Consider the following 26,287-nt stretch of genomic DNA (forward strand, 5'->3'; position numbering starts at 1 on the left):
CATTATTCACCGGAATTGTTTCAAATTTGGTATTTGAAGTTCGTACTGGACACTACAGCCTATGACAGAAAATTGTCTGTGCAGGTCAACGTCTTCGCATAGCCCCCATATAATGGTACCTCCCTATATTCGGTATTTTGATGATTTTAGTGATATTATTCATCGGAATTGTTTCAAATTTGGTATTTGAAGTTCGTAAATGGATACTTCAGCCCAAGACAGAAAATTGTCTGTGCAGGTCAACGTCTTCGTATAGCCCCCATATAACGGCACCTCTCGATTTTCGGTATTTTGATGATTTTAGCTGCATTATTCCCCGGAATTGTTTCAAATTTGGTATTTAAAGTTCGTAATGGATACTACAGCCTATGACAGAAAATTGTCTGTGCAGGTTCACGTCTTCGTATAGTCCTATATAATGATAACTCCCGATATTCGGTATTTTGTTGATTTTAGCGACATTATTCACCGGAATTGTTTCAAATTTGGTATTTGAAGTTCGTAATTGATACTACAGCCAATGACAGAAAATTGTCTGTGCAGGCCCACGTCTTCGTATAGCCCCTATATAATGGTACCCCCGATATTCGGTATTTTGATGATTTTAGCGACACTATTTGCCGGAATTGTTTCAAATTTGGTATTTAAAGTTCGTAATGGATACTACAGCCTATGACAGAAAATTGTCTGTGCAGGTCAACGTCTTCGTATAGGCCCCATATAAAGGCACCTCCCTATATTCGGTATTTTTATGATTTTAGCGACATTATTAACCGGAACTGTTTCAAATTTGGCATTTGAAGCTCGTAATGGATACTATAGCCTATGACAGAAAATTGTGTGTGCAGGTCAACGTCTTCGTATAGCCCCCATACAACGGTACCTCCCGATATTCTGTATATTGATGATTTTAGCTACATTATTCATCGGAACTGTTTCAAATTTGGTATTTGAAGTTTGTAATGGATAATACAGTCTATGACAGAAAATTCGGCATTCGGTATTTATTTAAGATTTTAAGAGAATTTTTAAAAAATGCCAATTTTTTTAGAAATTGCCAAATTCGGCCCAAATAGTGGAGGGCTCGGCACCGGCGAGCTTTCGGCTTTTTTATTTGTTTATAGTTCCTCGAGTCCATAAAATTCAAAATAAACTCATTTTTGTTCCAATTTCAATATAAACTGGATATTAGGCCAGCATCCTTTGTTTCCTTCACCCACCACTCGGCCTCATCTTGGACATATACTACAAAAGTAGATATTCAATATCGAAAAGAAAATGAAAATTTGATAATTTCTGTAGGAACAACTGAATACCGAATGTTCGAGTTAATTATTAAAAAGTCTTCCTTTTCATCTCAAACTTGATTCTCTTAGCCTCACTCCCTGACTTACAAAATAAACACCCTCAATTGTTGTTTAGCGACTAAAAAACAATGTTTTTATTAAGGTATAATATTTCATGTTACAAGTAATGATATGAGACCTTAAATTAAAAACTATATTTTCCTCTTTTTTATATTTTAAGGCAAAATATGTAAAAAAATATGCGATTCTTACATAAGCGAAAAAATAATAGATCTATGATGCAACAGTGACAATAAAAAATCTCTAACTGAAAAAAAGATCGAATACAAATTCATAAATTGGTAGAAATGTAAAAACAAGCATAAAAAATATGAATTCGAAATAGAAAAAACAATTCATTTAAAACCTCGACAAGTGGTGGTATAATTTCAATAATTACATCGAATCGAAATGCAAGTACATTATTCTTGAATTCTCGAATTTTTAAGTAAAAATATTATAAAGCCATAAAATATGTTGCCGCCGCCTTTGCATGTTTTTGGGTGGTACTCCTAAACAAGCAATCTTAACACTCTCATATGTATGTGTGTTTCCTCTGGAAACCGGTTTTTTGTAATTTATTCAAACTATATGCTCTTCTATACACATTACTTTTTTTCTTCTACTCCCCTCTCCCACCAACGACAGAAATATAGAGCCACCGAAATGAAGACCGCAAACTTATTGATAAACTAAGAAATTTTCCATTTTTGTTATCTTCTGGGCGAAGGCCTTGCCCATTTCGGTGGGTGCACTAAAGGCAATTTTATCCAAGGGTATTTCTTCACCATAAATTGTATTTAATTGCACTGCTTGTATCAGCTTGGTGGCGATGTGGAAACGACGATGCAAAGGTGAGACCCAAATGCGTGAAATACCACATCTAAAAGGGAAAAAATAGAAAAATATTAAAACTTTGCCACATCAATGGCAAAATTAAACCACTTACTTGGCCTCGAATTCCTCTTCGGTACAACAATCGACACCATTTACATTCATGTACTTATTGGCCTTATCCAGTGGCTGGACCAAACACAAACCCACAATTTGCATTTTCCTAACGGCAAAGTAGGCCATAAACGTTTTTGGTATAATATACGATGAAAAGCCCAGCTCTTTATCGACTATTTTCAAAATATCCATAAGACGTTCCTTGCGCTTGAGCGGTGACGTTTCGGTTAAACGTATAATACGTCCATCGGGTCCCCATTCAGGGAATATGGCCATAATGTCTTCATCAATCCATCCCTTGAAACGTAAAACATGCAGCGAAGCATGGAAATCTCTATGCAACTTCTCTTCTTCCGGTTCATGGGCGGTGTAGACAAGGCCACATTGTTTGCACTGATGGGCCCCAAACTCCTTTTGCCCAGCATCGATTTGATATTGATTTTGGCCAAAGCCAGCATTCCAGGTACGTTGGGGTTGTTTCCGTTTGGTGGCAGGTATTGACAACGGCTGGCAGCCACCGCCAGGATAGAATATGGGAAATAATTTGGGGGTATTTTCATTACTACTAACTGCCGGCGAGTGAACTGGCGGCACAACAACTTCAGTAAACTGCTGTTGGTTACATCTATTTTGGGTTGGTATAAATGTGACCGCATGCTCATTGCCCACAGGCGCAGATTCCTCCGTCACATAGGTTACCCTACTGCTGCTAGCCATTTCATCTTCATCCTTCAGTTTTATATCCAATGCCATATATTGGGCCAATATGGCATCGGCCTCTTCCTTTCTTTGTTCATAATTGGCTATGAATATATCGAAATTTTCCTCTGTACACAAGGCGTTCTCTTCCATGAAACTTAAAAAGGCCTCCTGTTGGGCTATCAATTGGGGATCGGTGGTATTGTAAGGTATTTTTTGACGAAAATCTTGCTGCTGACCCGTCACAACCATTACCAAATCATCAATGATACGTTCAGCCTCTTCCTTGTGATTATCGGGATCGGCAATGAAAATCGTGAAATTCTTTTCGGTGCAAATGTTATTGGTTATCAGGAAATCGAGTAGTAAATGCTGGCGCTCTATTATTTCAGGATCGGTGGTGTTGTAGGGTAAACGTTTTATAAATTCATTGTAATCCGGTTTGATATCATCCTTCACATCCTGCTGGCTATCGCCCGCAATTGAGTTGCATTCCTGGTTGTGCATTAGCGACAGCTGCATATCGATTTCATCCAAGAATTCATTGTTATTCAAAACATCGCCAGCATTGGCATTAAGCACTTGTTCCTCATCTTCATCCTGTACGGTCTCAATGATGTCACCAAAGGCTGTGTCATCCAGATTTCGTAATATTGCATCGACAGTGGCCTGTTCATCGGAGAATTCACTGGCAACTGGAAGGGAAATGCAAACAATTTACACTTTCTTTTCTAAAAAATGTCATGTTCATCCAACTTACCCGAATTTCTAATCTTCAATCTTTTCTTGACCTTTTTCTTCTCCTCCACCAGCCTGAGTTTACCATTTGCCTTAACCGTGGCCCTTATATTTCCCGTAATTTTGACCTCTTTCTTGGTATTCGTCTGCCTTCCCGACTTGAAGAATTTCCTTTTTGTACTACTCACCGATACCGCATCATCGGATTTAGTAGAAATTGCATCTTCATGCTTTACAATGGGTATGACCTCCTCATCCATTGCCCTTAATGCACTGGCAAAGGCTGCATCCTCATCCTCCTCCTCATCCACTGAATCACATTCAATGTCAGAGAAGTCGCTATCATTATAAAGGCTACTGGTGGCGGCCAGCGAGTGGGAAGAACCATAACATGTCTTATTGTTGTTATTCAATAGGGGTTTTCCATTGGCTGGCAAATTGTTGTTGTTGCTATCGTCCTGTATGCTCAACGAACTTAAGGGTTTGGCCATAGCAATGGGATTCGAGGCCTGGCGGAAGATGCTATGCACCTTTTCGATTTGTTGTTTTTGTTCACGCTTTGTGGTTATAAGGTTTCTTAGCTTTTCATTGCGCACATTGCTGAGGATACGCTCAATATCCACGGGGGCGTAATGCCTCTGGGGCACATGCATCGAAGTGCGTTTCTTAATTCGATGACGCACTCCTCGATTTATGAGCAAAGGATCACTGCGACGTGATGACTGACTTTTGTAGGTTCTTGGGGCATTGGTGGAGGAGGAGGTGGTGGTGTTGTTATGCGGACTGGTACGATTTGTGGAGCCAAACAGATTTCGGCACGTAGAACGATTGTTGTTATTGTTGGTGGGTGAGGTCTTGGCGCCTGAATAAAATGATTTTGTCGATATAGAACCCGACTCCAAGGGAGATACACTCTTTTTGGCTATTTTACGCATTGGACTCAAGCCCGTAGAGGCTTCTGCAACACAACGTTTATTTAGGTTCTTTTTTATTCTCTCCCGCTTATCTTCCACCATATCGTCTTCGTTATCTGCATCTTCATCTTCACTGGAGGTTTCCTCTATAACTATGGCCTTTTCACGTGGTGTAATTTGCATGGAATTATTGAACATCTTCTGGAGTTGTTTATCTTCCTGCTGTTGCTGGCGACTGGGTGTTTTTATGGGTATATTTTCCTTGTGCGGAGAACTAGACAGTTCTGAACCGGATTTACTAGAATTTGGTGAGACCTTTTTGCCACTTAAACGCAAACTTCTCCGTGTCGAGGGCGATATCTTTTCCTCCCCCACCAATTCAGCCTCATCCGAATCCACCTCAAAAAAGCTTATAATGCGTGGCGTTTTCTTACACGAACCACTGCCGCCCATCAGAGCTTCTAGATTTTTTGTACTTTTAGGTGTCTTTTGGTTATTTGCTGCTCCAGCAGCTGAATATTTTGTTTTACTTAACGTTAAAGGTTTTACACCGATCATCATGTCTTCATCATCGTTATCTGGCTCGGTCTTTGAATCGAATAGTTTCTTTTTCCGTTCCGATAATCTGGGTGTGTGATTACGCATGGATCGTATTTGTTGTGCAGCACCTTTTGGTGTCGTCTCCATATTTAGGGCATTAAATTGTTTTCATTAATTTGATGAAAGAAAATCTCTTTGTTTTTCTACTTTACGTGGCACTATCTCCTTATACACACACAAGCTCATATATTCCCACTAAGAACACACGATTTTCCCCCTAAGATTTTCTTTAATTTTCCCTAATGACGTCTGTCTTGTATTTTGAGCGCGATAATTGTGTGTTAACATTGCCTGGTGAATGACTGTTGTTGTGAGTTTCTTTTGCGTTAATTGCGTCTTTCTTTCTTTCTCTTTTTGTGGATACAAGTCTGTTATCCCCCTACTATCTTGGTATGGGGTCGATTGCCGTTCGATTGATCAATCGCCAGTCAATCTGTCTGTCGCCGCCGTGTAATCTGGAAGGTGTCTTCTAAAGCGCGCAAATGTAAACAGATGTTATCAATGTGTAGTGAGTGTGTGATCAGTTGTTGTTTGTATTTGACAGGGTTGTGGAAATGGGTACTCTCAATGTGATTGCCATGTTGCAGTTGTTGGTGATCTCACAGAGTTGGGAGAACGTGATTAGTGTAGACGTAGTGTGGGAAATGTTGCAAAATGGCGGGAAAAATGATTGAAAGAGGAATTAAAAGAATAAGTAAAAGTCATTAAATTCTTTAAGTAAATATTTGAAGTAACTGTAATGTGACTGCAAAGGCTGGGTGTGTTAATGCTCTCACAGAGTTCAGAGAGTGTGATTAGTGGTTGACGTAATGTAGGGAATTTTTATTTGGAATGAGAATGTTGCGAAATGGCGTGTAATAATGATTGTTAGGGGAAAAGGAAATGAAAAAAGGAAAGATAGAATTATATAATATAATGCTCTGAACAAATATAACATAATTTCTGTAATGTGATTGCTATTGTTGGGCTTATTAACGTTCCAACAGAGTTGGAAGTGGATAATTAGTGTGTGACGTAACGTAATAAATTATAATTCAGGAAAACGAAGAAAAACAGACTTTAAAATGTCAATAATATATAAAAAGGTTAGTACAGAGCTAATACTGCCAAAATATCGAAATGATAAAAGCCAACATACAAAAAGAATGTGAACTTCTGCTTAGTAATTAGTGGAGAATGTAACGTAAAGTTAAGTTTATATTTGAAAAAATGTACTGAAATGTATTAGGGGAGGTATAAACACATAAAATGAATACCAAAAGAAAAAGAAATGAATAAAAAATTCATTATTTTAAATTGTTTACAGATACAGATTTGTTTATTTTCTTAATTCTAGGCTTATGAATTCTATGTATCACAGTAAAATAATTACATTTAATCATATATATCACACCATTCTTTACAATTGCAGGTAAGTGTTACAAAATTATCTAGAAAATATCACAGATTCCATCCATTGAATATATTTGCTAACCCTTGTGTAAATTCCAGGCAGGCCAGGTCGGGCACAGCCAATGCCCGTGGAAACGACACCAATCAAAAAGTTTTCCTTGGACATCAGGGGGCCACCAGAGTCAGCCTTAAAGGAGAACATTGTTAAATATATCTCTAAAATCATTTTCGAATTTTATTTTTTACCCAGCATGAATCAATGCCGCCATTTTCATAGCCAGCACACATTTGCGTGTCACTGATGACACTCGACGGCCGTCCATTCAACTGATATGACTTCTCACAGGCATTATTGTTCCAGACACGCACAGTGGCCTTGCGCAAAACATCAGCCCGATCGCCCTCAGCCTGGTTTTCATTGGTCCAACCCCAGCCGGATACTGTGGCCAATTCATTTTCATTGCTACGCAAAAGATCGGAATTCAGACAAGACGGTTGGATATATTTCGAAAATGCTATGGGCTGTAACAACTCCATTAAGGCTTTAGGGGAGGTTAAAATAAAATGAAAAAAAAAAAAAAAATTAAACAAAAAAGAAAATCATCCATTAGTAACTCCGCTCACTCCCAAACGGGAAACCTTAACCTATAAATAGTGTTTTTAAGTACCAATATCATTTTTCGTGTTCGTGCACTGATAGTTCGGATGCGGTATTATATTCTTGAAGTTCACTTGCACCGGTGCAGCTCCATCCCGTTCGTTGTGTATGCCATTCAAATATTGCGATATGCTATGCAGCCCCACAACCCCCTGGATTTGTGAGGGTTTCATAAATTTATTCAGTCCATTGCAGATACAATGACCCGCCGTTAGTATCCATTTTTCATGGATTATTGTTGCGCCACAAAAATGTCCACCGCGACGCGTTAAACTAACCATATAGGGCATTTCATGTCGATCTGCCTCGAGGCCACCGACAATTTTCGGATTACGTTGTGAGCAGGACGAGTGTGATGAAACTGGAAAACAGTAAACGTTCGGGGTTTACAACCTAACCATTTTACCTACCTAGACACGTGTGTGTGTGTTTGTTTCCCTGGACGCATATTTAAGTCGGCTTTTCTTAATTTAATACACTAGTCGAATGTTCTCCTTAGCTAAGGTGAAATTCAAGAGAGCTTACCTACCATTTTCTTTTTTTTTGTGAGGAGAAATGTTAAAAACTGTAACCACATCCATGATATGGCGCCCAATGTGGAGATAGTGACATAAATCAATCAAAATGACTTGGAAACCTGAAAATAAATAGAAAAATAGTTTTTTAGTTTAAAATAAACCACCACGTTCGTTTGCGGATTCATAAATAAAATGTGTTTGAAAATTAAAAAAAATTGAGATTTTTCTAAACGGATTTCATTTTCGTGCTCTGTTTATTCATATCATAAGGACGATTTAAGCTGCTATCAGACGATAAAGGTGAGAATACATAAAACTCTTTTTGGCAGGCTCAATGACGCTTTTTGACAGTTAGGCTGCAAATACATAAAGAGCATATGTGGCTGGCTTAAGTCATCGGCTTGCTTATTCGTAGATGAACAAAGGAGCCTTAGGCAAAAATCGAACTAAGTCAACCTAAACCTCCTTTGTTCATCTACGAAGAAGCCAGCCGACGACTTAAGCCAGCAAGATAAGCGCTTTATGTGTTTCCACCTTTAGTCTTAAACGACGCCAATTTTCACATAAATTTGAATAGATTGAATAATTTTCAATTCAAAATATTGAATTCAAAAAATTGGTTTGGTCGTTCTTTGTACCATCAGCTGTGTCAATACGGCTACATGTATTACTTTATAATGAAACCAGTCAACAACCAACTCAAACGCATTTTAATTAGGTACGACTGCTCTGTGCATTTTTGCAAAGCTGCAATAAGGCTGCAACCATGTTCAGACTGCTGTCATTTCTAAGCCATTCGTCCGACAGCTGTTAAAATTATTCCAGTGACAGCCCATTATATTGTTTACAAGCGTACGAAAGCATTTTGGTGAGAATTTTCGAGAAAAAAAGATATTCGTAATGGAATTCAAGCGTGATAGTGTGATTTCTTTATATTTGGCTGGAAAACCACAAATGGCTATCGTTAGAGCACTCCAGTATTTAAATGTGAATAAATCTTTTGTGTCTCGTACCATCGCTCGCGTTGCCCGACGTCAAGGAAGTGGACGGAAGAAAACAGCAACATTCGAAAAGTAAAGAAGCGACTAGCGAAGTGGCATCGCAGTGGCCGAAAAATGGCTCGTTAGCAGAATATATCGCAATATTCCATTCGGCAAATATTAAAAAATGAGCTCGGGGTAAAGCCATTGAAATTCCAAAAAGTGCACGAACTTACACCGCAACAGAAAGAAAATAGACTCAAAAGAGCTAAAGAGTTGCTTCGCTTGGCCGAAAGTGGTGAACTGCCGAATTTAATTTTCTCCAATGAAAAAATAATTCATTGGCCGTTTGAAGGTCATAGTTCGTGCCAAAGGAGACCAATTCGAACAAATCTAAACTTATTCCAAAATTTGATGCTATTTCCGACATTTTTTGCCTACATAAAACTTTAAATACATACATAAATTTTAAGAAAAATGTAAAAATTATGGCGTTTGACTTTGTTGCAGGTTTTTATACCCTCCACCATGGGTAGGAGGGTATATTAACTTTGTCATTCCGTTTGTAACACCTCTAAATATTCGTCGTAGACCCCATAAAGTATATATATTCATAACCAGCATAAAATTCTAAGACGATTTAGCGATGTCCGTCTGTCTGTCTGTCCGTCTGTCTGTCTGTCTGTCTGTCCGTCTGTCTGTCTGTTGAAATCACGATAGAGCCCACATTATTTGACGTAGACCTTTGAAATTTGGCACAAGTGTGTGTATTGTCCCTAGGATTGTTGGTATTGAAAATGAGATATATCGGTCCACCTTCTGGTATAGTCCCCATATAACGGTACCTCCCGATATTCGGTATTTTCATGATTTATGCCACATTTTTTCACGGATTTATCTGAAAATTGGTATTTGTAGGTCATGACGGGTCCCTGAGCGTGTGGCAAAACATTGCATGTATAGGTCCACGTTTTGGTATAGCCCCCATATAACGGTACCTACCGATATTCGGTATTTTGATGATTTATGCCACATTTTTTCACGGATTTGTCTGAAAATTGGTATTTGTAGGTCACAACGGGTCCCTAAGCGTGTAGCAAAACATTGCATGTATAGGTCCACGTTCTGGTATAGTCCCCATATAACGGTACCTCCCGATATTCGGTATTTTGATGATTTATGCCACATTTTTTCACTGATTTGTGTAAAAGTTGGTATTTGTGGGTCATAATGGGTCCTAGGTCGTGTGGCGAAACATTGTAATTATAGGTGCACGTGTTGGTGTAGCCCCTATATAACGGTACCTCCCGATATTCGCATTTTAATGTTTTTTGCCACATTTTTTCTAATGTTCTTTTACCCTAGGGTGGAGGGTATTAAAAGTTTGGCCCGGCCGAACTTAATGTTTTTTTACTTGTTTTATCTCACTCTGTACATGTGCTGTCACTTTTATTTTCCATGTGTATTTCCGTGTGTATGTCATAATTGCAATTTTACATATGACTCATAATTTATTTCTTTTTATTACATCCTGATTATATTGTATTTTCTAAAAAATATAATGCTTTATGGATGACTTTTTACCGCAAATTTATTTTTTATATTTTTTCAAAACTAGGAAACAATAATGGTAGTATCAAGAAGGTAAAGTCATGCAAACATATGTTTTTTATTTTTTTCAAAATTCTTCGTTTGACATATGGTAGAATTAAGAAGGTAAAGCCATGCAATCATATGTTTACAATTTTGTTTTTAAATTATTCACTTGACAACATCTCATTGTCAAAATTTATATTTTAAAATCCATTGTATACACACAAATCAGAGATGGAAACCTGTTTTCTATGTCGTGTAATTTGACAAGGTAAATTACAGAAAATGCAGAGCTGGGAATGCTTTTTTAAAATGAATATACCTTCTCAATTTTACCATGGTTTGACAACATCTCATTGTCAAAATAAATATTTATAAATCAAACACACAAATCAGAGATGGAAACCTAGTTTTTACGCTGTGAAATTTGACAAGGTTAAATTACAGAAAATGCAGAGATGGGAAAGTTTATTTGAAATGACATTACCTTCTTAATATTACTGTGGAAACAACCCTTTTGATTATATTATATTTTTAGAAAATACCTTTAGAAAATGCCAGAGATTTCAAAGATAAATCTTATTAATATAGCACAGCTGATCATTATATTATCTGTCTAACAGTACGTTTACACACAAATGGTTTAACCCACTGTATTTGGATTAAAATTGTCATATCCATTACTTATACTTCAAATAAATCCTCTTAAAGTTGGTTAACCCTGCAAAAAGTTCTAACGTAAACATGGCATAAGTTAGTGACTCAAACTATATTACGATCAATATACAAAAATCACAGCTGATTAACAGACTAGCCGTCAATATATAGATTATTGTGAATGAAATCACTGTACAAAATGTAATATATTAAATGAAAAGAAATTTTGAAAACCACTGGATTTATTATAATTAATCTTAAATGTTTATATTCTACCAATTTTAATTTAAATTTCCAATTCCAACTTACCTGTTATTTAGTGTTGAACATTTCAACAAGTAACTCCACAGTTTGGGTAAATATAAAAGGACTCGTTGTCGTTTTGAAGAAGAAACAAAACATAAAATATTTTAATTATTATTTTTGTAATAATAGTAGCATTTCACAAAAACACGCATTTTAAAATAATTGAAAAAAATCCGGTTCTATTTACCTATGAACAATATATGTTTTAGCTGTTGCGTGACATTCCCAGCCCTTCGTAACTTGTTTTCAGTTATAGATTGGTGGATATCTGGAAATACTACATAGACATTTTAAAACAAGTGATACTAAAAATTCAGTGGGGAAGTGAAAAATAATTAAATTATTGCCTGAAATATAAGAAAAGTTTGCAACGGCCACAAAAAAAAAAAAAAAAAAAAATTATCAGCTGATGTTACGGGATAATTCTTTCTGAGTAAATTTTAAGATTTCCCTAACTCTCAGTAACTCAACTGTCAAAAATTCATCTTATCAGTCGCTCTCATTTACTGGACGTTAGGGCTATTGCGTTAACGTACACACCTATTAACGATCTTTATAATTCAGTTGAACGATTCACTTAAATGAGCAGCTGAACTAGTTACGTCAAAAACGTTAAGATTACCAACTAAGCCTTACTGAAACGACAAACCAATTTATTTAGAAGGCAAACCAAATGCCCTATGCAACAAACATACACGAACTCTGCTACTGAAATGACGAACGTCTGAAATAATAGAAGAATACAGGTAGATGCATCAACATTTGGGAACATTGATATGTAAAAAATCAATTTTTTTAATAAGTAGATTTTTATATGTTTTTCTTATGCCAATCGGAGGTTGTTATGATATGCATTTTTCAACAATTTTAACGAATTTGAATAATTTTTCATTCAAAACTTTCAATTTTAAAATAGTTTTGACAGTGCATTGTCCCAGTAGCTGTATCAATGCGATTACCTGTATTCTTTTACCATGAGAGCAACACCATGATACAATCACTTTCAGGTCATAGAAATCACTTATTCTTTATTATTATTATTATTATTATTATTATTATAATTATAATTATTATTATTATTTATTTATTTTTTATTATTCTCTTGTACCCTGCAACCCGAAAAATGTGATGTCAGGCTCGTGAATCGAATTTGGATGTTCAGAGCAAAGTGTGTATATATTGTTTAGAATAATAAACAAAATTATTATGAAAAATTTCAAATTATTTTTGTGTTGATATTTCAGGAAATATGCGGCGTTCAATCTTTTCAATTTTCTTTTAAACTAAAATATTGGGAAAATGCTTGAAATAAAAAAAAAAAACACATTGACACAATAGGAGGATTTAGAGAAGATAATTCTTAAATACAACTGTTTGTTCTTTTTGTGCCGTTATTCTGTCAAAATATATACACGGTTTTTAAAGGTGTGTGTATTTTTTTGAAAAAAAAAACCTTCAACTTTGAGGGCAATAAATTCTACAAGTTTTGAATAAAATAATACCGTCCCTCTATTTTGTATTCAATTTGGTTGAATAACTCTAACATTCCATTTAAGTTTTGTGGTTTTTCCCAAAATAAGAGTTTTGTAAAAAAAATATAATGTAAACAAAGCCAATTTTTGCACACTTTAAAAGTCTACTTAACACATGTTTCCTACCTCCTTCGAAGTGAAACTAGTTTTCTAGTGATTCCATAAAGTGATTCAAATAAAGTATTTTTTTCGCTCGTTGAGATTCCTACAATGAGTGTAGAAAAACGAACGTGAGAGAGAGCAACGCCTTCTCTTAATGACGTATGGTCTGTTCTAGAGCTGCAAGAATGGATTTTTACTGCAATAATCGATTTTTCCTTTATGATATCGGAAAAATGTAAAACTAATAGATTCTTGTAGGTTTTGGAAGAGAGCAATAGTTTAATGGCCGAACAACGAATAGAAAGCGAATCACGTACCGTATGAACCTAGTATGAGATGAAGTAAAATAACAGTCTGTTATCAAGTTGGAGTGAGTTGCAGAGCTGGAAATGCTTTCTTCTAACAAGGCTACCCATATAAATTTATATGAGATCTTTTGTTGATGCAAAATGGTTAGGCTTAGTCCCTTTATTGTTGTTTTAATAAAAAACAACGTTTGTTTATTAGTGGAGAACGATGGTAATGTTTACCAGGTCACTATATAACATGATACGGATTTGATTTATTTTTGATATAAATAATCGAAAGTGCTTCTTTTAAACAAAATTAAGGAATACGTTTTTATTTTATTTAAAATTCCGATCATTAGTTGTAAAGGTATTAGAAAATTGAAGTTGAATAAAAATATTGTACTGTCCGAACTTCGAAGACAGTTTTCAAAAAAATTTTTTTCAAAATTTTGACCCTTTGTTGGGGAGGTATCAGAAGGAATGGTCCGATCTCTACCGTTGTTATTACAGACCTTGTTTTAATAGAAATATTGAGATGTAACAAGTCTGAATGGAGTCGGATATTAATTTCGCGTTTTATGAGCTTCTTGGATATTCAAAATTTAAATCCTTTGTGGGGGAGGTACCAGATGGAATGGTCCGATCCCTACCATCTTCACAGTAGATCTTGTGTTAGTAGAAATAATGAAATGTGAAGAGAACCGGAGGCTTATTTTTAAATCTTGGAACCTTTAAAATCTTGAACCCTTTGTGGGGGTGGTACCAGAAGGAATGGTCCGACCTCTACCATCTTTATAACAGATTTTAAACTGATGTTGAGGTATTGAGATGTAACAAGTCTGAATGGATTCGGATGTTAATTTTGATCCTTTGCGGGCGAGGTACCAGAAGGACTCGACCGATATATCCCATCTTCACACCAGATCTTGGGTTTATAAAAATATTGTGTTATGTGTAATTTGAAGACAATCGGGCTCTTACACCCCGTTTTTAAGAGTTATTATTATTCAAAATTATGGGTCTCTATGGCGGGGGTACTTGATGTAGTGGATCGATATTATCAATTTTCGCACCTGACCTAACACTGATGCATATATCATGACCTTTTCGTAGGAAAGGTACCAGAAAGATCTAAGTTTGATAATAAAATTACGATGTACTAAGTTTGGACCAAATCGGATACTCCCTTCGAGAGTTATCGTTCGCACCAGCCAGCCAGACAGACAGACGGACGGACATCGCTAGATCGACTCCAAATGTCCTGAAACGGATTTGGCCCAAAGAGACCTAGGGTCTAAAGCCGTTATTTCGATGAGGCACTTTTTGGACGTATCAAATGATATATACCCTCTCTAGCCAAATGGCTGAGGGTATAAAAAGGAACTTGTGCTGGAAAATTGTTATTTTGGTAAGCCATCATTTTTCACCATATTTATAGGTTGAGGATAAACAGATTTTTATTAAAAATTCGGTTTTTAGTTCGGACGGACATTCGCGCAAATTCACAATTTATTTTTCCCATTTTGAAAGTCTTTTTCAATTTTTATTTAAAATAAAAAAAATTAGAAAAACTAAATAACTACGAAATACCAAAAACAACTCTACACTAGCCTCACTGTATTTTCGAATCACTGGCACTGCTGCCAAATTATTTCACATTCTCTCTAAGACTCTCTCTTTAAATATGACGCCAGGGGAAACAACAAAACACTAAATAATAATGCACATTGGCGTATATGTAATATCCAATGGGATATTATGTATACGCCGTAAGTGTTATTAAAATTTTAGCTTTCTCTCAATATTTTCGATTCAATATTTATTTGTTTTTTTTTTTTATTTTATTTTGTTTTTATTTTTTAATTTCGTTTTTTTTCTTTATTTTTTTCTTTTTTGATTTGATTTTTGAAATTATTTAGGTTGTCACTGCCATTCATCCACAAATCAAGACAATCGATCAATCACTCACATCCAATTTGACTGTGTGCATTCGGCACGATCATTAACACAAAAACCCAATAAAATTTTAACATAATTTTTGATTTTTATTTTTGTTATATTTTCTGTTATTTGTTTCTTTCTTTTTGTTGTTATTTTATTTTTTTTATTTATTTATTTTAGGTTTTCGTTTCGTTAAATTTAATTTGTTTTAGGTTTCGTTGATTTGCATTAGAATTTAAAAAATATATATTTTTTATTAATTTCAGTGGCTTAGGCTGAGCCCTAATTCGGGGTGCTGCACTTGCGATGCTGATCTAGAATTTGTTCACAAACTAATTTGAACACAATGCCTGGGAATAAAGTATATATAGGAAATTTCGTAACTCACACACAGACACAAATACAAAAAAAAAAAAAAAAAAAAAACGGGGCTCTGGTAGACCCCAAATGTTCTAGTTCACCTCCCCCGTGATGAGGGTGATCAAGAACTGATCCACATAGGTAAGCATTAAAAAGAAGTTTTTACTAATGACTGCTTTTGTATTGGGTTTCATTTCCCCACATTTGTTTTTGGGTGTATTGGTGTGACCACAATTGATAAGAGGAGCATAACTAAGTTCTCTAGATGGAATCAATTTCAAGTTGAACTAAAATAAACACAACACTAGTCTCGGCTGGTGGGGGGATAAGGGATGAGAGCTCTGTGTGCGTTTTTTTTTTTTGAACCTCTCTCACTTCTTGGAGAATTTCAGTTGCAGATTTACATTTAGCAGCAGCAGCAGCGGAGAGCGCAGCGGCACAACATCATTCCCTCTCTCTTCCTCACACATACACTTGGCGTTTAGAACAAAACTAGTACCGCACCATTCAAAGAATACCGACCGATCTACTATACTACGGACCGACCTGCTACTACTACTACTACTACCACTAACAACAACACGAAAACACTACCGCTAACCGCAAAAGTCGGAAGTTATCTAAACAGAATTATGGCGAGCAGACAACAGAACCCCCCATTAGCACCTGTAGAATGCGTTTATCCGCACACAGACATAATGGCTCACACAACAGCACACACACTCCCACGGAGCGAAGCAAATCAGCTAGGCCATGTGAAGAACTCCACTCTGTAGACATCCCTCCCATAAGCAGTTTCACAACTCACACACTCACAGGTTTTTATGGTAAAGCTTCGCCAAGCTTTGTAACTGAAAAAGGGAATTCTTAAAATGCTCTCCACCCAAACATGGGTGCAACAGCAGCACACACACTCTCTCTCAAAGAGACTAGAATTTATCGTAAACAAAACAATGAGTCTTTTATATTTTTTATTCTCTCCCGCTCTCCTAACATCAAGCACAACGGCATTAAAAAAATCACAAGTTTTTTTCAGCTACTATTCTGTGGAAATGTCAGTGAACGCCAAAAATTATTGCTCATTGCAAAAGCCCCCCTTCTTGTTGTTATTGTTGCTGCTGTCAAACTTTTCAACGGGTTTATTAACTTCTTCGATTTCATTTCCCCCTGTTCTATTTTATGACACCCCCTTCCCACCACAATAATTTATACGGGTTATTAGATCTCTTGCTGTGTGTCTGTCTCATCTTCATTTCAGCAAGTGCATAAACCACTTGTTGTTGTTGTTGTTTTGCAGAACTTATCGGAAATTGTAAACGTGACGATCGTTGTCAACACAAAAAGAAAAAACAAAAACTTCAATCAACTCTTACCAAACACTTCTTGTTTTGACATTGAATGTTGTTGCTTTGTTGTTGTTATTGTTACTACAACAAAAAGTAAACAAAAAAACGTTGTCATCGGTCGTTGATACCTGTTGTTGGGGGTTTTGTTTTGGTTTCGTTGTTCGCTCTCAATGGGAACATGTGCTCAAAAGGCAGAGATTCCCAAATGGGATTTTTTTTTTGGAGCGGAAATATTTTTTTTGTGGGAAAAATAAAAAACTGTGGGTGAATTGGAGAAACTATTAAAAAATATTATTAATATTATTATTATTATTATTATTATTATTATTATTATTATTATTATTATATTATTATTATTATTATTATTATATTATTATTATTATTATTATTATTATTATTATTATTATTATTATTATTATTTATTATTATTATTATTATTATTATTATTATTATTATTATTATTATTATTATTATTATATTATTATTATTATTATTATTATTATTATTATTATTATTATTATTATTATTATTATTATTATTATTATTATTATTATTATTATTATTATTATTATTATTATTATTATTATTATTATTATTATTATTATTATTATTATTATTATTATTATTATTATTATTATTATTATTATTATTATTATTATTATTTGATTATTATTATGATTATTATTATTCTATTATTATTATTATTCATATTATTATTATTATTAGTATTATTATTAAATTAATATTAGTGATTATTATTATATTATTATTGTTATTAATATATTATTAATTATTATTATTATTTTATTATTATTAATTAATTATTATTATTATTAGATTATTATATTATTATTATTATTATTATTATTAATTATTTATTATTATTATTATTATTATTATTATTATATTATTATTATTACTATATTATTATTATTAGTGTTAGTATTATTATTATTACTTATTAGTATTATTATTATTATTATTGTTTATTATTATTACTTATTATTATTATTAATTATTTAGTATTAGTATTATTATTATGATATTATTATTATTATTATTATTATACATTATTAATTATTATTATTATTAGTATTATTATTATTATTACTTATTATGATTATATTATTATTTATTATGATTATTATTAGTATTATTATTATATTATTATTATATATTATTATTATTATTATTATTATTATTATTATTATTATTATTATTATTATTATTATTATTATATTATTATTATTATTATTATTATTATTATTACTATTATTGTTATTACCCTTTCAACCATTATTTGTACTTACACTGGGTGACAAAATTATTTTTTATCAATAATCACCAGAAAAGTTATGTAGACTATGAAAGTAAATCTATAAATAGAAGACACATGTTTTTCAGGATTTTGAAAGTCTACTTCGCAAAGCAACCTAAACAGATGGAGGTAAGTTTCCCACTCTTTAACATTTTTTTTTTTTTTGAAAATTTCGGATTTCTTTGAAATCCTTTCATTTGAGGCATATAGTCACAATATTACTGCTAGCAATACCAGGTTTTTCGTCAAAAATCTTGATCCTCAAGTAATTTTTGGATTTTTTTAATCGATTAAAACTTCCTTTTAACTTCGAAATAGTTCACAAAATTATTTCATAGAAGCTTTAAAGGTGAGAATACAATAAAACACTAAGTCATCGGCTGGCTTCTTTGTAGAGGCACAAAGGAGTTTTAGGTTGGCTTAGTTCGATTTTGGCCCTACATTTCATTTCTGAAGAAGACTTAAGCCAGCCAAAAAGCCTTTTATATATTCTCACCTTTAGTTCAATATTGAAGACTACAAATTTATTCAAAAAATCGCAACAATAATAATAGGAAATCATTTAGATATCCATAAATAAGCATTTCTCCTATAAAAATGCAAATGTTTTAGCCCTGCTTTACACCGGCCTAATTTATGTGTTTTACGCAGTTTATTATTATTATTTTTTTTAAATTAATAATCTAAACGACGCGTTTTGTGAAAACTATTTTTATATTTATCCACTCCTCAAATATCATCTATGACTCATCACTCGCCATGGGAAAAAATTCCACTATTTGAGAACCTCTGCCACCATTGAGCCCCCTCCCAAACTAACCAAAAAAACAACGAAACTTAACTACGTAACAATTCAATTGGCACGTATGCGTCCTATGAACGAACGACCTTCACATTGAAGTGAATATGAAATTGTACACTGACGTTGTGGTGCGGCGGTACTTCTTTTATTCAACAACCCTTCCGAAAAAAAAACTCATTTGAATATCACAACATAAAATAAAAATAATGCGATATTATGACATGATATGACGACTCTGGTTCGACAAAAAGTCAATGCACTTTTTTTTTGTTGTTTGAATCATGTGTTTTTGTGTATTAATGAATACCCTACATGTGGTCATACGGGAGAAAGAGTCAATTTGTCTTTAAAACTTCAAAGAAGGTTTTTTGTTAATTTTTCTATATTTTCCATGATTTTACATTATAAATTAATGAAAGGTAGTAAAAACTGCTATTTGATTACAAAATTAAAAGATAAATGCGCTTAATTGTTCAATTATCAAGGATCCAACAACGAGCTTAAGAGACAGTAACGCAAGCGTACTGTTAATGGTGTAGCTTTCAACTCTTCTTCTTCCTGGACAATTAACCATTTTTGATAGCCCGGCGATTTTTTTGTGAAATTCAGTTTATTTTGATTATTTGTTGCCTTGAAAAATTAGACGACTGCTTTCAAGTTTTTGTTATTATTTTTTACATTTTTTTACAAAAGAGAAGAATAAACATATGGTAAATGTAAATAATTTCAATGTTCCAACAGCGAGCGTGAGAGAGCAAACGTAAGAGACCGCAACGTAAACGTACTGTTAATGGTGTAACTTTCAACTCTTCTTCTTCCTAGACAATCAACCATTTTTGATTACCCGTTGAATTATTTTTGTGCAATTCAACATAATTCAATTATTTTTGCGATCGCAAGCCTAATTGACATATTTGTTTGGGATAAGAAAAATGCAAAAGTGAAAAGGTTTTCCTTTTTTGCTGTTTTTCTTTTAATATAACATATGTGGGTGCTTTGTTTCTTCTTATGGCGAACAAATTGTGTTGCTTTAACAAACCAAACGACTGCTTTCAAGTTGTTGTTGGTATACTTTCTGTATATTTTTCACAGTTTTATTAAAAAAGAGAAAACGGAGAACAGGAAAGAGAAGAAAAAAAAAAAAAAACAAACGATTAATACGAATAACACAAGTGTTCAGGGACGAGCGTAAGAGAACAAACATAAAAGACAGCAAAGCAAACGTACTGTTAACGTTGTAATGATTTGCAACTCTTCTTCTTCCTGTACAATCAACTAGTTTTGATAACCCGGTGATTTATTTTTGTGCAATTCAATTTAATTCGATTGTTTTTGTGATCGCAAGCCTAATTTACTGATTCTTTTGGGATAAGAAAAATGCAAAAGCGAAAAGGGTTTCCGTTTTTGCTTATTTTCTTTTAATATAACATTTGTGTGTGCTTTGTTTCTTTTTAAGGCAGACAAATTGTGTTGCTTTAACAAACCAAACGACTGCTTTCAAGTTTTTGTTGGGATGCTTTCTGTTCACTTTTTACAGTTTTCCTTCAAACTAGAAAACGGAGAACAGGAAAGAGAAGAAAAAAAAAACAAAGGATTAATACGAATAACTACAAGTGTTCAGGATCGAGCGTAAGAGAACAAACATAAAAGACAGCAAAACAAACGTACTGTTAATGTTGTAATGATTTGCAACTCTTCTTCTTCTTTCTGGACAATCAACTATGCTTGATAACCCCGTGGCTCCAACAGCGAGCGTGAGGGAGCAAACGTAAGAGACAGCAAAGTAATTGTACTGTTATCGGTGTAATCACTTGCAACTCTTCTTCTTCCTGTACAATCAACTAGTTTTGACAACCCGGTGATTTATTTTTTTGCAATTCAGTTTAATTTTATTTTTGCGATCGCAAGCCTAGTTGACTGATTTGTTTAGGATAAGAAAAATGCAAATGGATAAAGTTCTTCCTTGTTTGCTGATTTTCTTTTAATATAACATTTTATAACATGGTTTGTATCTTTTTATGGCGGACAAATTTTGTTGCTTTAACAAACCAAATGACTGCTATCAAGTTTTTGTTGGGATGCTTTCTATTTACTTTTTACAGATTTCTTACAAAAGTGAACAAGGAGAACAGGAAAGAGAAGAAAAAAACAAAAGATAAATGCGAATAATTGCAAGTGTCTAGCAACGAGCGTAAGAGAACAAACATAAAAGACAGCAAAGCAAACGTACTGTTAAAGTTGTAATGATTTGCAACTCTTCCTCTTTCTGTACAATCAATTATGTTTGATAACCCGGCGATTTATTTTTGTGCAATTCAATTCATTTCGATTATTTTTTCGAAAATTGTTCTTCTGTGTCTTATTTTCTTCTTGGTTTTTAATAAAATATATATTGTTGTGTGCTTGGAATCTTCTTATGGCGGATAAACAATTTTGCATTGACAAACCAGCCGACTGCTTTCAAGTTTTTACAAGGAAGCTATCTGTTTACTTTTTACAATCATTTCAAACTCTTCTTCTTCCTGTGCAATCAACTATTTTTGATATCCCGGTTTTCCAGCAATTTAATTCAATTGGATTGTTTTTGCGATCGCAAGCCTTTTTGGAAAACAAAGTTGTAAAAAAAAGTTTCTTTTGTGTCTTATTTTCTTTTTGGCCTAATTGCTTGGTTCTTCTTGGAAAACAAAGTTGTAAAATAGAAAAATTTTCTTTTGTGTCTTATTTTCTTTTTGGCTTTTAAGGAAATATAAATGTGTGCGTGTTTCTTTTGGCAGACATATTGTGTTGCTTTGAAAAACTATGTTACGTATTCCTGATTGGCGGCGTTAAAAGTGACCCTCCGGCTGCTAGCGGTCTCGGGGTCTGGTTCTCAACCGTCACTTTGTAACACCTCAGGACGAACACGAAATTGGAACTTTACACATCACAAATACAATACACTACACAAACACAACACCTGCTCAGACAAGGGAGAGTTGATGTTTCTACTCCCGCATTCGCCCACCCTTCCATGGTCTTCAGGGTTCCTTTTTAAAGTAATTTTTTGAAGACCCCACACACACTCACCTCTTTACCTAGTTAGAAAATTGCCCTATTAACAAAAATTTAACACATAGTTTATTTTTAGTCTAATTCTAATCACAACATTATTTATTGACAGAAAGGACTTACAGCTAAATACAGATAAATTTTGTCGATCTTTAAAACGGACAATCTAACACCAGATTAAAAAAAAATTGTAAACATATGAAAAATAGCAAATTTTCCTTGTGAGAAACCTAGGGAATTTTGTCTGCACTTTTCAGACCTCAAATTCTAAACAAAATATTACCTACTGTAAAGGAGCTCTCTTACAACGGCCTCACTAGCCAAAATTGGCTCGAATTGAAACATACGACTACACCCTCTAGCTTTCCCTGGATATTGCTCATATAGTACTGGGTGAAATTTAAAGGAAACTGGCGTTAAACATCCTTACATTAAAACATTAAGAGAGGACATCACAACACATACTTATACTATTCAATTAAATTTGCAATATGTTTATATTAAAATAATTTGCATGTCTATCAATATTTTCCTATCGTTACTTAAATTAATTTTTTTTTTGTTTTTTTTTTTTTTTATTATTATGATTTTTTTTCAAATAAATTTTCTTAATTTTTCGATTTCTCTTTCTTTTTTAGTTGCAATTCCCTGGATATTCTTCCGTGCTCCAAAACATGGATAAAGAAAAAGGGTGTCTATTACCTGGTCATTAATTACGTGGCAAAATATTAATTTTTATGCCATAGGAGATGACAACTTGCGATCAAAAAAAAATCTCCAACTTGTGGCCATCCGATCAATTTTGACCCAAATTCCGCTGCCTCAGATACGGACACCAAACAGAAGTATGACACCAAACAGGGAGACCTTCAAATTCAACGGCCAATTTAAACCCAAGGACCGGGCATTTAACACCAGATCCCCACTCAGCAGTCAGTGGAGACCAAAAAAAATATTGTGATTTTGGGGAACCTTTATATAAAAAAAATACAAAAATAAAAATGTTGTTTGCTTTCCCACTGTCACTAGTATGATGTTCTCACTTTTTGTTAACAAGTAAACACACATATAAATATTCACTTTTTTTTTTAGTGTTAAAAACTACTTTGGACCGTCTTCTTGCTTAGATCTTTTGCAACACTATGTTGCCAATTTTCCTATTTTCCTCCTTTTTATAGTCGCTTCATTTTGCCACCATTTTTCCTCAAATTTCCAATATTTATTATGGACCTTATTGATGGCGATAGGGTAGCTACGAAATGGCTACTCAGCCATGGTTGTATAAATCCGTAGCCAAATAACGATTGAACGATCCCTATTCTTTTATAATGGCAACGCCATCCATTTCCTTCTTGTCATTTTCTTTTTCATTTCGCCTGATGCGCAACAGCATCTAACTTTAAAATTTTATTTTTCTGAATCGGGTCTCTGAGCTATTTCTCTTTTCAAAGAAATAGCTACTGGGGTAAGTAAACAAATGGCATATTTTAAAAACAATGTAAAAACTATTTACATTGAATTTTCCAGGTAAGCCATGTAGCCTACACGCCCCCTGATGGCCCACCCGACGCAACAAAACTTCGACCCTTTGCTGAGTTAATTTTGCAAAGGTCGATGTGCGGAAGGTTTTATTATTCCACGTGGGGAACTCCCACAGCCCTGAAGTCTCATGGCCGGGCATTTCTGGAACTTCAATGGTAAGCATACCCTTTTGGAACCGTGAGATTTGTTCAACGGTACTTTGTGTGGCGTCATTTTTTTAATGTATGCACACATATACATGTATGCGTTATGGTACGACCCGTCGCCCCATACGTTTATGCGTATATAGCAAGGTGGCAACCTTAGTTTCTACAATGTTATCCATTCACGCTGAATGAAATGTTGATGAATGGAAATAAGAAGAAGACTGTTTTTATTTCTCTTCTTTATTCATACAGACGTGTTTGCCGACATAATTGAAAAATTCCAGATTACACCTGAATTATTTGGAGAATTTTTTTGATTTGAAGCACCCGAACAATATTTAAGGAGACTGTGAGTATAATTTATATATTTTTATTTATATCTACCCCTATATTAATGCATATTTTTTTAGGTTACTCGGTTCGACTGGGATATGAGTAAAGTTCCTCAACATGGATTTCTTCAGTGTCATTTGGCAGAATTTGTAGTGTGCAGAAAGTGAAATGCGTACGTTCTACCAAACTTGTGTGGTTATTGTTTGGCCGTGAGTGAGCTGTGGTGATTCCTTTTTAATTTTTGGGTAAAATCCCCATTTGGGCTACACCAACCATCATTGAATGGTGTATGGTGTATTCAATGATTTTATTCAGCCCTCCAACCACTACGTACTCCTTTGGGTTTATGAAATTGTAAGTTAAACCTTTACTGTTTATAAATGCCGTAGTAATTTTACTTTTTTTTTTTTTTCAGATACTGCTGAGTCGTGGGTCATATTATTGTTATTGTCCGGTCATTAAAAATTAGTTATACTGCGCTTACTTATTTTTGAACAAATTCCTGCCTAACATGAACTTGTTTTGCTCCAAATCTTTCGGAATTGTGTGTTTATATGGATAAAAGCATGGTATTCGTAAAATAGAAAACTAACTATCGCGCAATAAAGCGTCTGTCCCTGGTGTAAGTGGAAAACCGTGAGTATATTTATTACTTTTTTTTGCTTTACAAAAAAAAAACATTGTCTAATTTTTGTGTACATATTGCAGACGTCCCAGAACAAAACATGAGGTGGCTAATATGGGATCAATCTGCGGTGGAAGTGTTGATTTTATAATTATTTTTCCCCCATCGAAATTTTATCCATGTGAAGGAGTTATTTTACCATGATATGTACAGGTGAGTGATACATTTCTGAAATTGTTTTTAGGCAGTTTAACTTGTTAGGAGTTAGGAGGTGATTTTTTTAGCCTTTTTATATAAAAACAGAGATGTTTTTATTGGCCTAATAAATATACAAAATAATGTTCAAAGTGTTTTAAATCTCTTGAGATTTATATTAATATTTTCGCTTTTGGATCGAATAGATGTTCAATGTTCAAAATTGAGTCTTTCAAAGCAAAATTTGTACCATGCTACCACAATTCTTGTCCAAATAATGGGCACAAAAGTGAATAGAATTTAGCTGAGTTTATTAGGTTCTTATTTAAGATACTTCCACAATAATTTAATTTATGGTAACTTAACTTTATCTGCCTGACGAAATTATTGGTGATGTGTTTTTTTGTTACGTTTGTTTATCAATAAGACAATATATACAATATTGACACCAACACATCACGTTTTACAAACTGGAAAATCACCAGTATAAATTTTAATAACCGGCGAAACATAATGTCATTTCCTCAAAATGGGTCAACAGGAAAATATTTCAGTTTTATACGAAATTTGGGATATTAAGTTTTACGTTTTTAATAATGGGGCTAAGTTACATTTTATCATGACATTCGTCTTCACCCTTTATATGGATACTCTGTTTTTTTATTAACGATAGTGGTCGAAGCTATTACGTGATCAAAACCTAACTAGGATATCTACCACTTTGGCCTAAATTCCCTAGGTTCGCGATGGCATAGTTCCGACCTGCCCCTATGATGGGAAACCATTTATGTGGTTAGATTTCAGCTACATGGTTTTTGGCCGTAGCTCAGTTAGCCACTTTGACCACCTATATTGTTTCGACTTTATCTTAATCAAAAAACAATTTCGCCATTAAGCTCTACATCTTCAGATCCTTCACGTGGCAGGTTCCTAAAGGCTTTCCCTGCATATCTTCTATTTCATACATATTGCTACCAATCGGTTTGACTATTCTGCACTTTAGGTACTTGCGACAAAATTTGGCGTTTATATTTTTCCCAAAATCGCTCAATATATGATTTTTCCTGTAGGCCTCCTGTCCGGGAATGAATTTAACTATTCGGGCCCTTTGATTGTAGCGTCTCGCACTCCGCTCGTAGGCCTCGTGTAGGTTTTTCTCAATTTTGTCCCTGATTATTTCCAACCGTTCTTTTCTGCCTAATTCATTTATCTGATGATCGCATAAAGATTGTAGTTTGCGGGCTAGCTTGTAGTCACTGCCGGACGTGTACATCTCGTAACCAAATAATGCAAAGAACGGAGTTACCCCCGTTGAAGAGTGGATTGATGATCGTAAAGCACATTCGATTTCTGTT

General features: G+C 34.2%; 2 protein-coding genes and 1 long non-coding RNA gene across 5 annotated transcripts; all 3 read right to left on the bottom strand.

Moving 5' to 3' along the window:
- Positions 1-1,411: 1,411 nt before the first annotated feature.
- On the bottom strand, positions 1,412-5,750 carry LOC101897162 (N-acetyltransferase eco). The gene is made up of 3 exons (XM_005180577.4): positions 3,757-5,750; positions 2,296-3,691; positions 1,412-2,229 (listed from the first exon to the last, which is right to left on the bottom strand). Exons 1-3 carry the CDS (start codon positions 5,333-5,335, stop codon positions 2,028-2,030), a joined length of 3,177 nt encoding a protein of 1,058 aa, XP_005180634.2. The 5' UTR covers positions 5,336-5,750; the 3' UTR covers positions 1,412-2,027.
- Positions 5,751-6,607: 857 nt separating this feature from the next.
- LOC101897339 (transmembrane protease serine 9) lies at positions 6,608-16,192 on the bottom strand. 3 transcript variants are annotated; one of them, XM_005180579.4, is made up of 4 exons: positions 15,982-16,192; positions 7,309-7,659; positions 6,887-7,182; positions 6,608-6,827 (listed from the first exon to the last, which is right to left on the bottom strand). In XM_005180579.4, the coding sequence occupies exons 2-4, from the start codon at positions 7,586-7,588 to the stop codon at positions 6,675-6,677; spliced, it is 729 nt and encodes a 242-aa protein (XP_005180636.2). In that variant the 5' UTR covers positions 7,589-7,659; positions 15,982-16,192; the 3' UTR covers positions 6,608-6,674. The 3 variants fall into 3 exon arrangements, with proteins under 3 accessions (XP_005180636.2, XP_058980191.1, XP_005180635.3); XM_059124208.1 differs by having other exon boundaries at positions 16,050-16,179; XM_005180578.4 differs by lacking the exon at positions 15,982-16,192 and adding an exon at positions 15,246-15,395.
- Positions 16,193-22,159: 5,967 nt separating this feature from the next.
- On the bottom strand, positions 22,160-24,782 carry LOC131803081 (uncharacterized). Its single transcript, XR_009342474.1, has 2 exons — positions 23,135-24,782; positions 22,160-23,063 (listed from the first exon to the last, which is right to left on the bottom strand). It is a non-coding gene; the product is annotated as an uncharacterized LOC131803081 (long non-coding RNA).
- Between the last annotated feature and the right edge of the window lie 1,505 nt (positions 24,783-26,287).

The sequence above is a fragment of the Musca domestica genome, unplaced genomic scaffold, assembly GCF_030504385.1.
Source record: "Musca domestica strain aabys unplaced genomic scaffold, Musca_domestica.polishedcontigs.V.1.1 27, whole genome shotgun sequence".
NCBI lineage: Eukaryota > Metazoa > Arthropoda > Insecta > Diptera > Muscidae > Musca > Musca domestica.

Bases quoted from the DNA above. Each gene is read 5' to 3' on its own strand.
- LOC101897339 (XM_005180578.4), bottom strand. From the start codon at position 15,309: ATGTTAAAATTTTATTGGGTTTTTGTGTTAATGATCGTGCCGAATGCA. The intron at 7,660-15,245 runs GTGAGTGATTGA...ACTGTTTTCCAG, and splicing joins TGCACACAGTCAAATTGGAT to TTTCATCACACTCGTCCTGC. The intron at 6,828-6,886 runs GTAAAAAATAAA...TTCTCCTTTAAG, and splicing joins GCGGCATTGATTCATGCTGG to GCTGACTCTGGTGGCCCCCT.
- LOC101897162 (XM_005180577.4), bottom strand. From the start codon at position 5,335: ATGGAGACGACACCAAAAGGTGCTGCACAACAAATACGATCCATGCGT. The intron at 3,692-3,756 runs GTAAGTTGGATG...TTTCCCTTCCAG, and splicing joins ATTGAAGATTAGAAATTCGG to TTGCCAGTGAATTCTCCGAT. The intron at 2,230-2,295 runs GTAAGTGGTTTA...TTTCCCTTTTAG, and splicing joins GAAGAGGAATTCGAGGCCAA to ATGTGGTATTTCACGCATTT.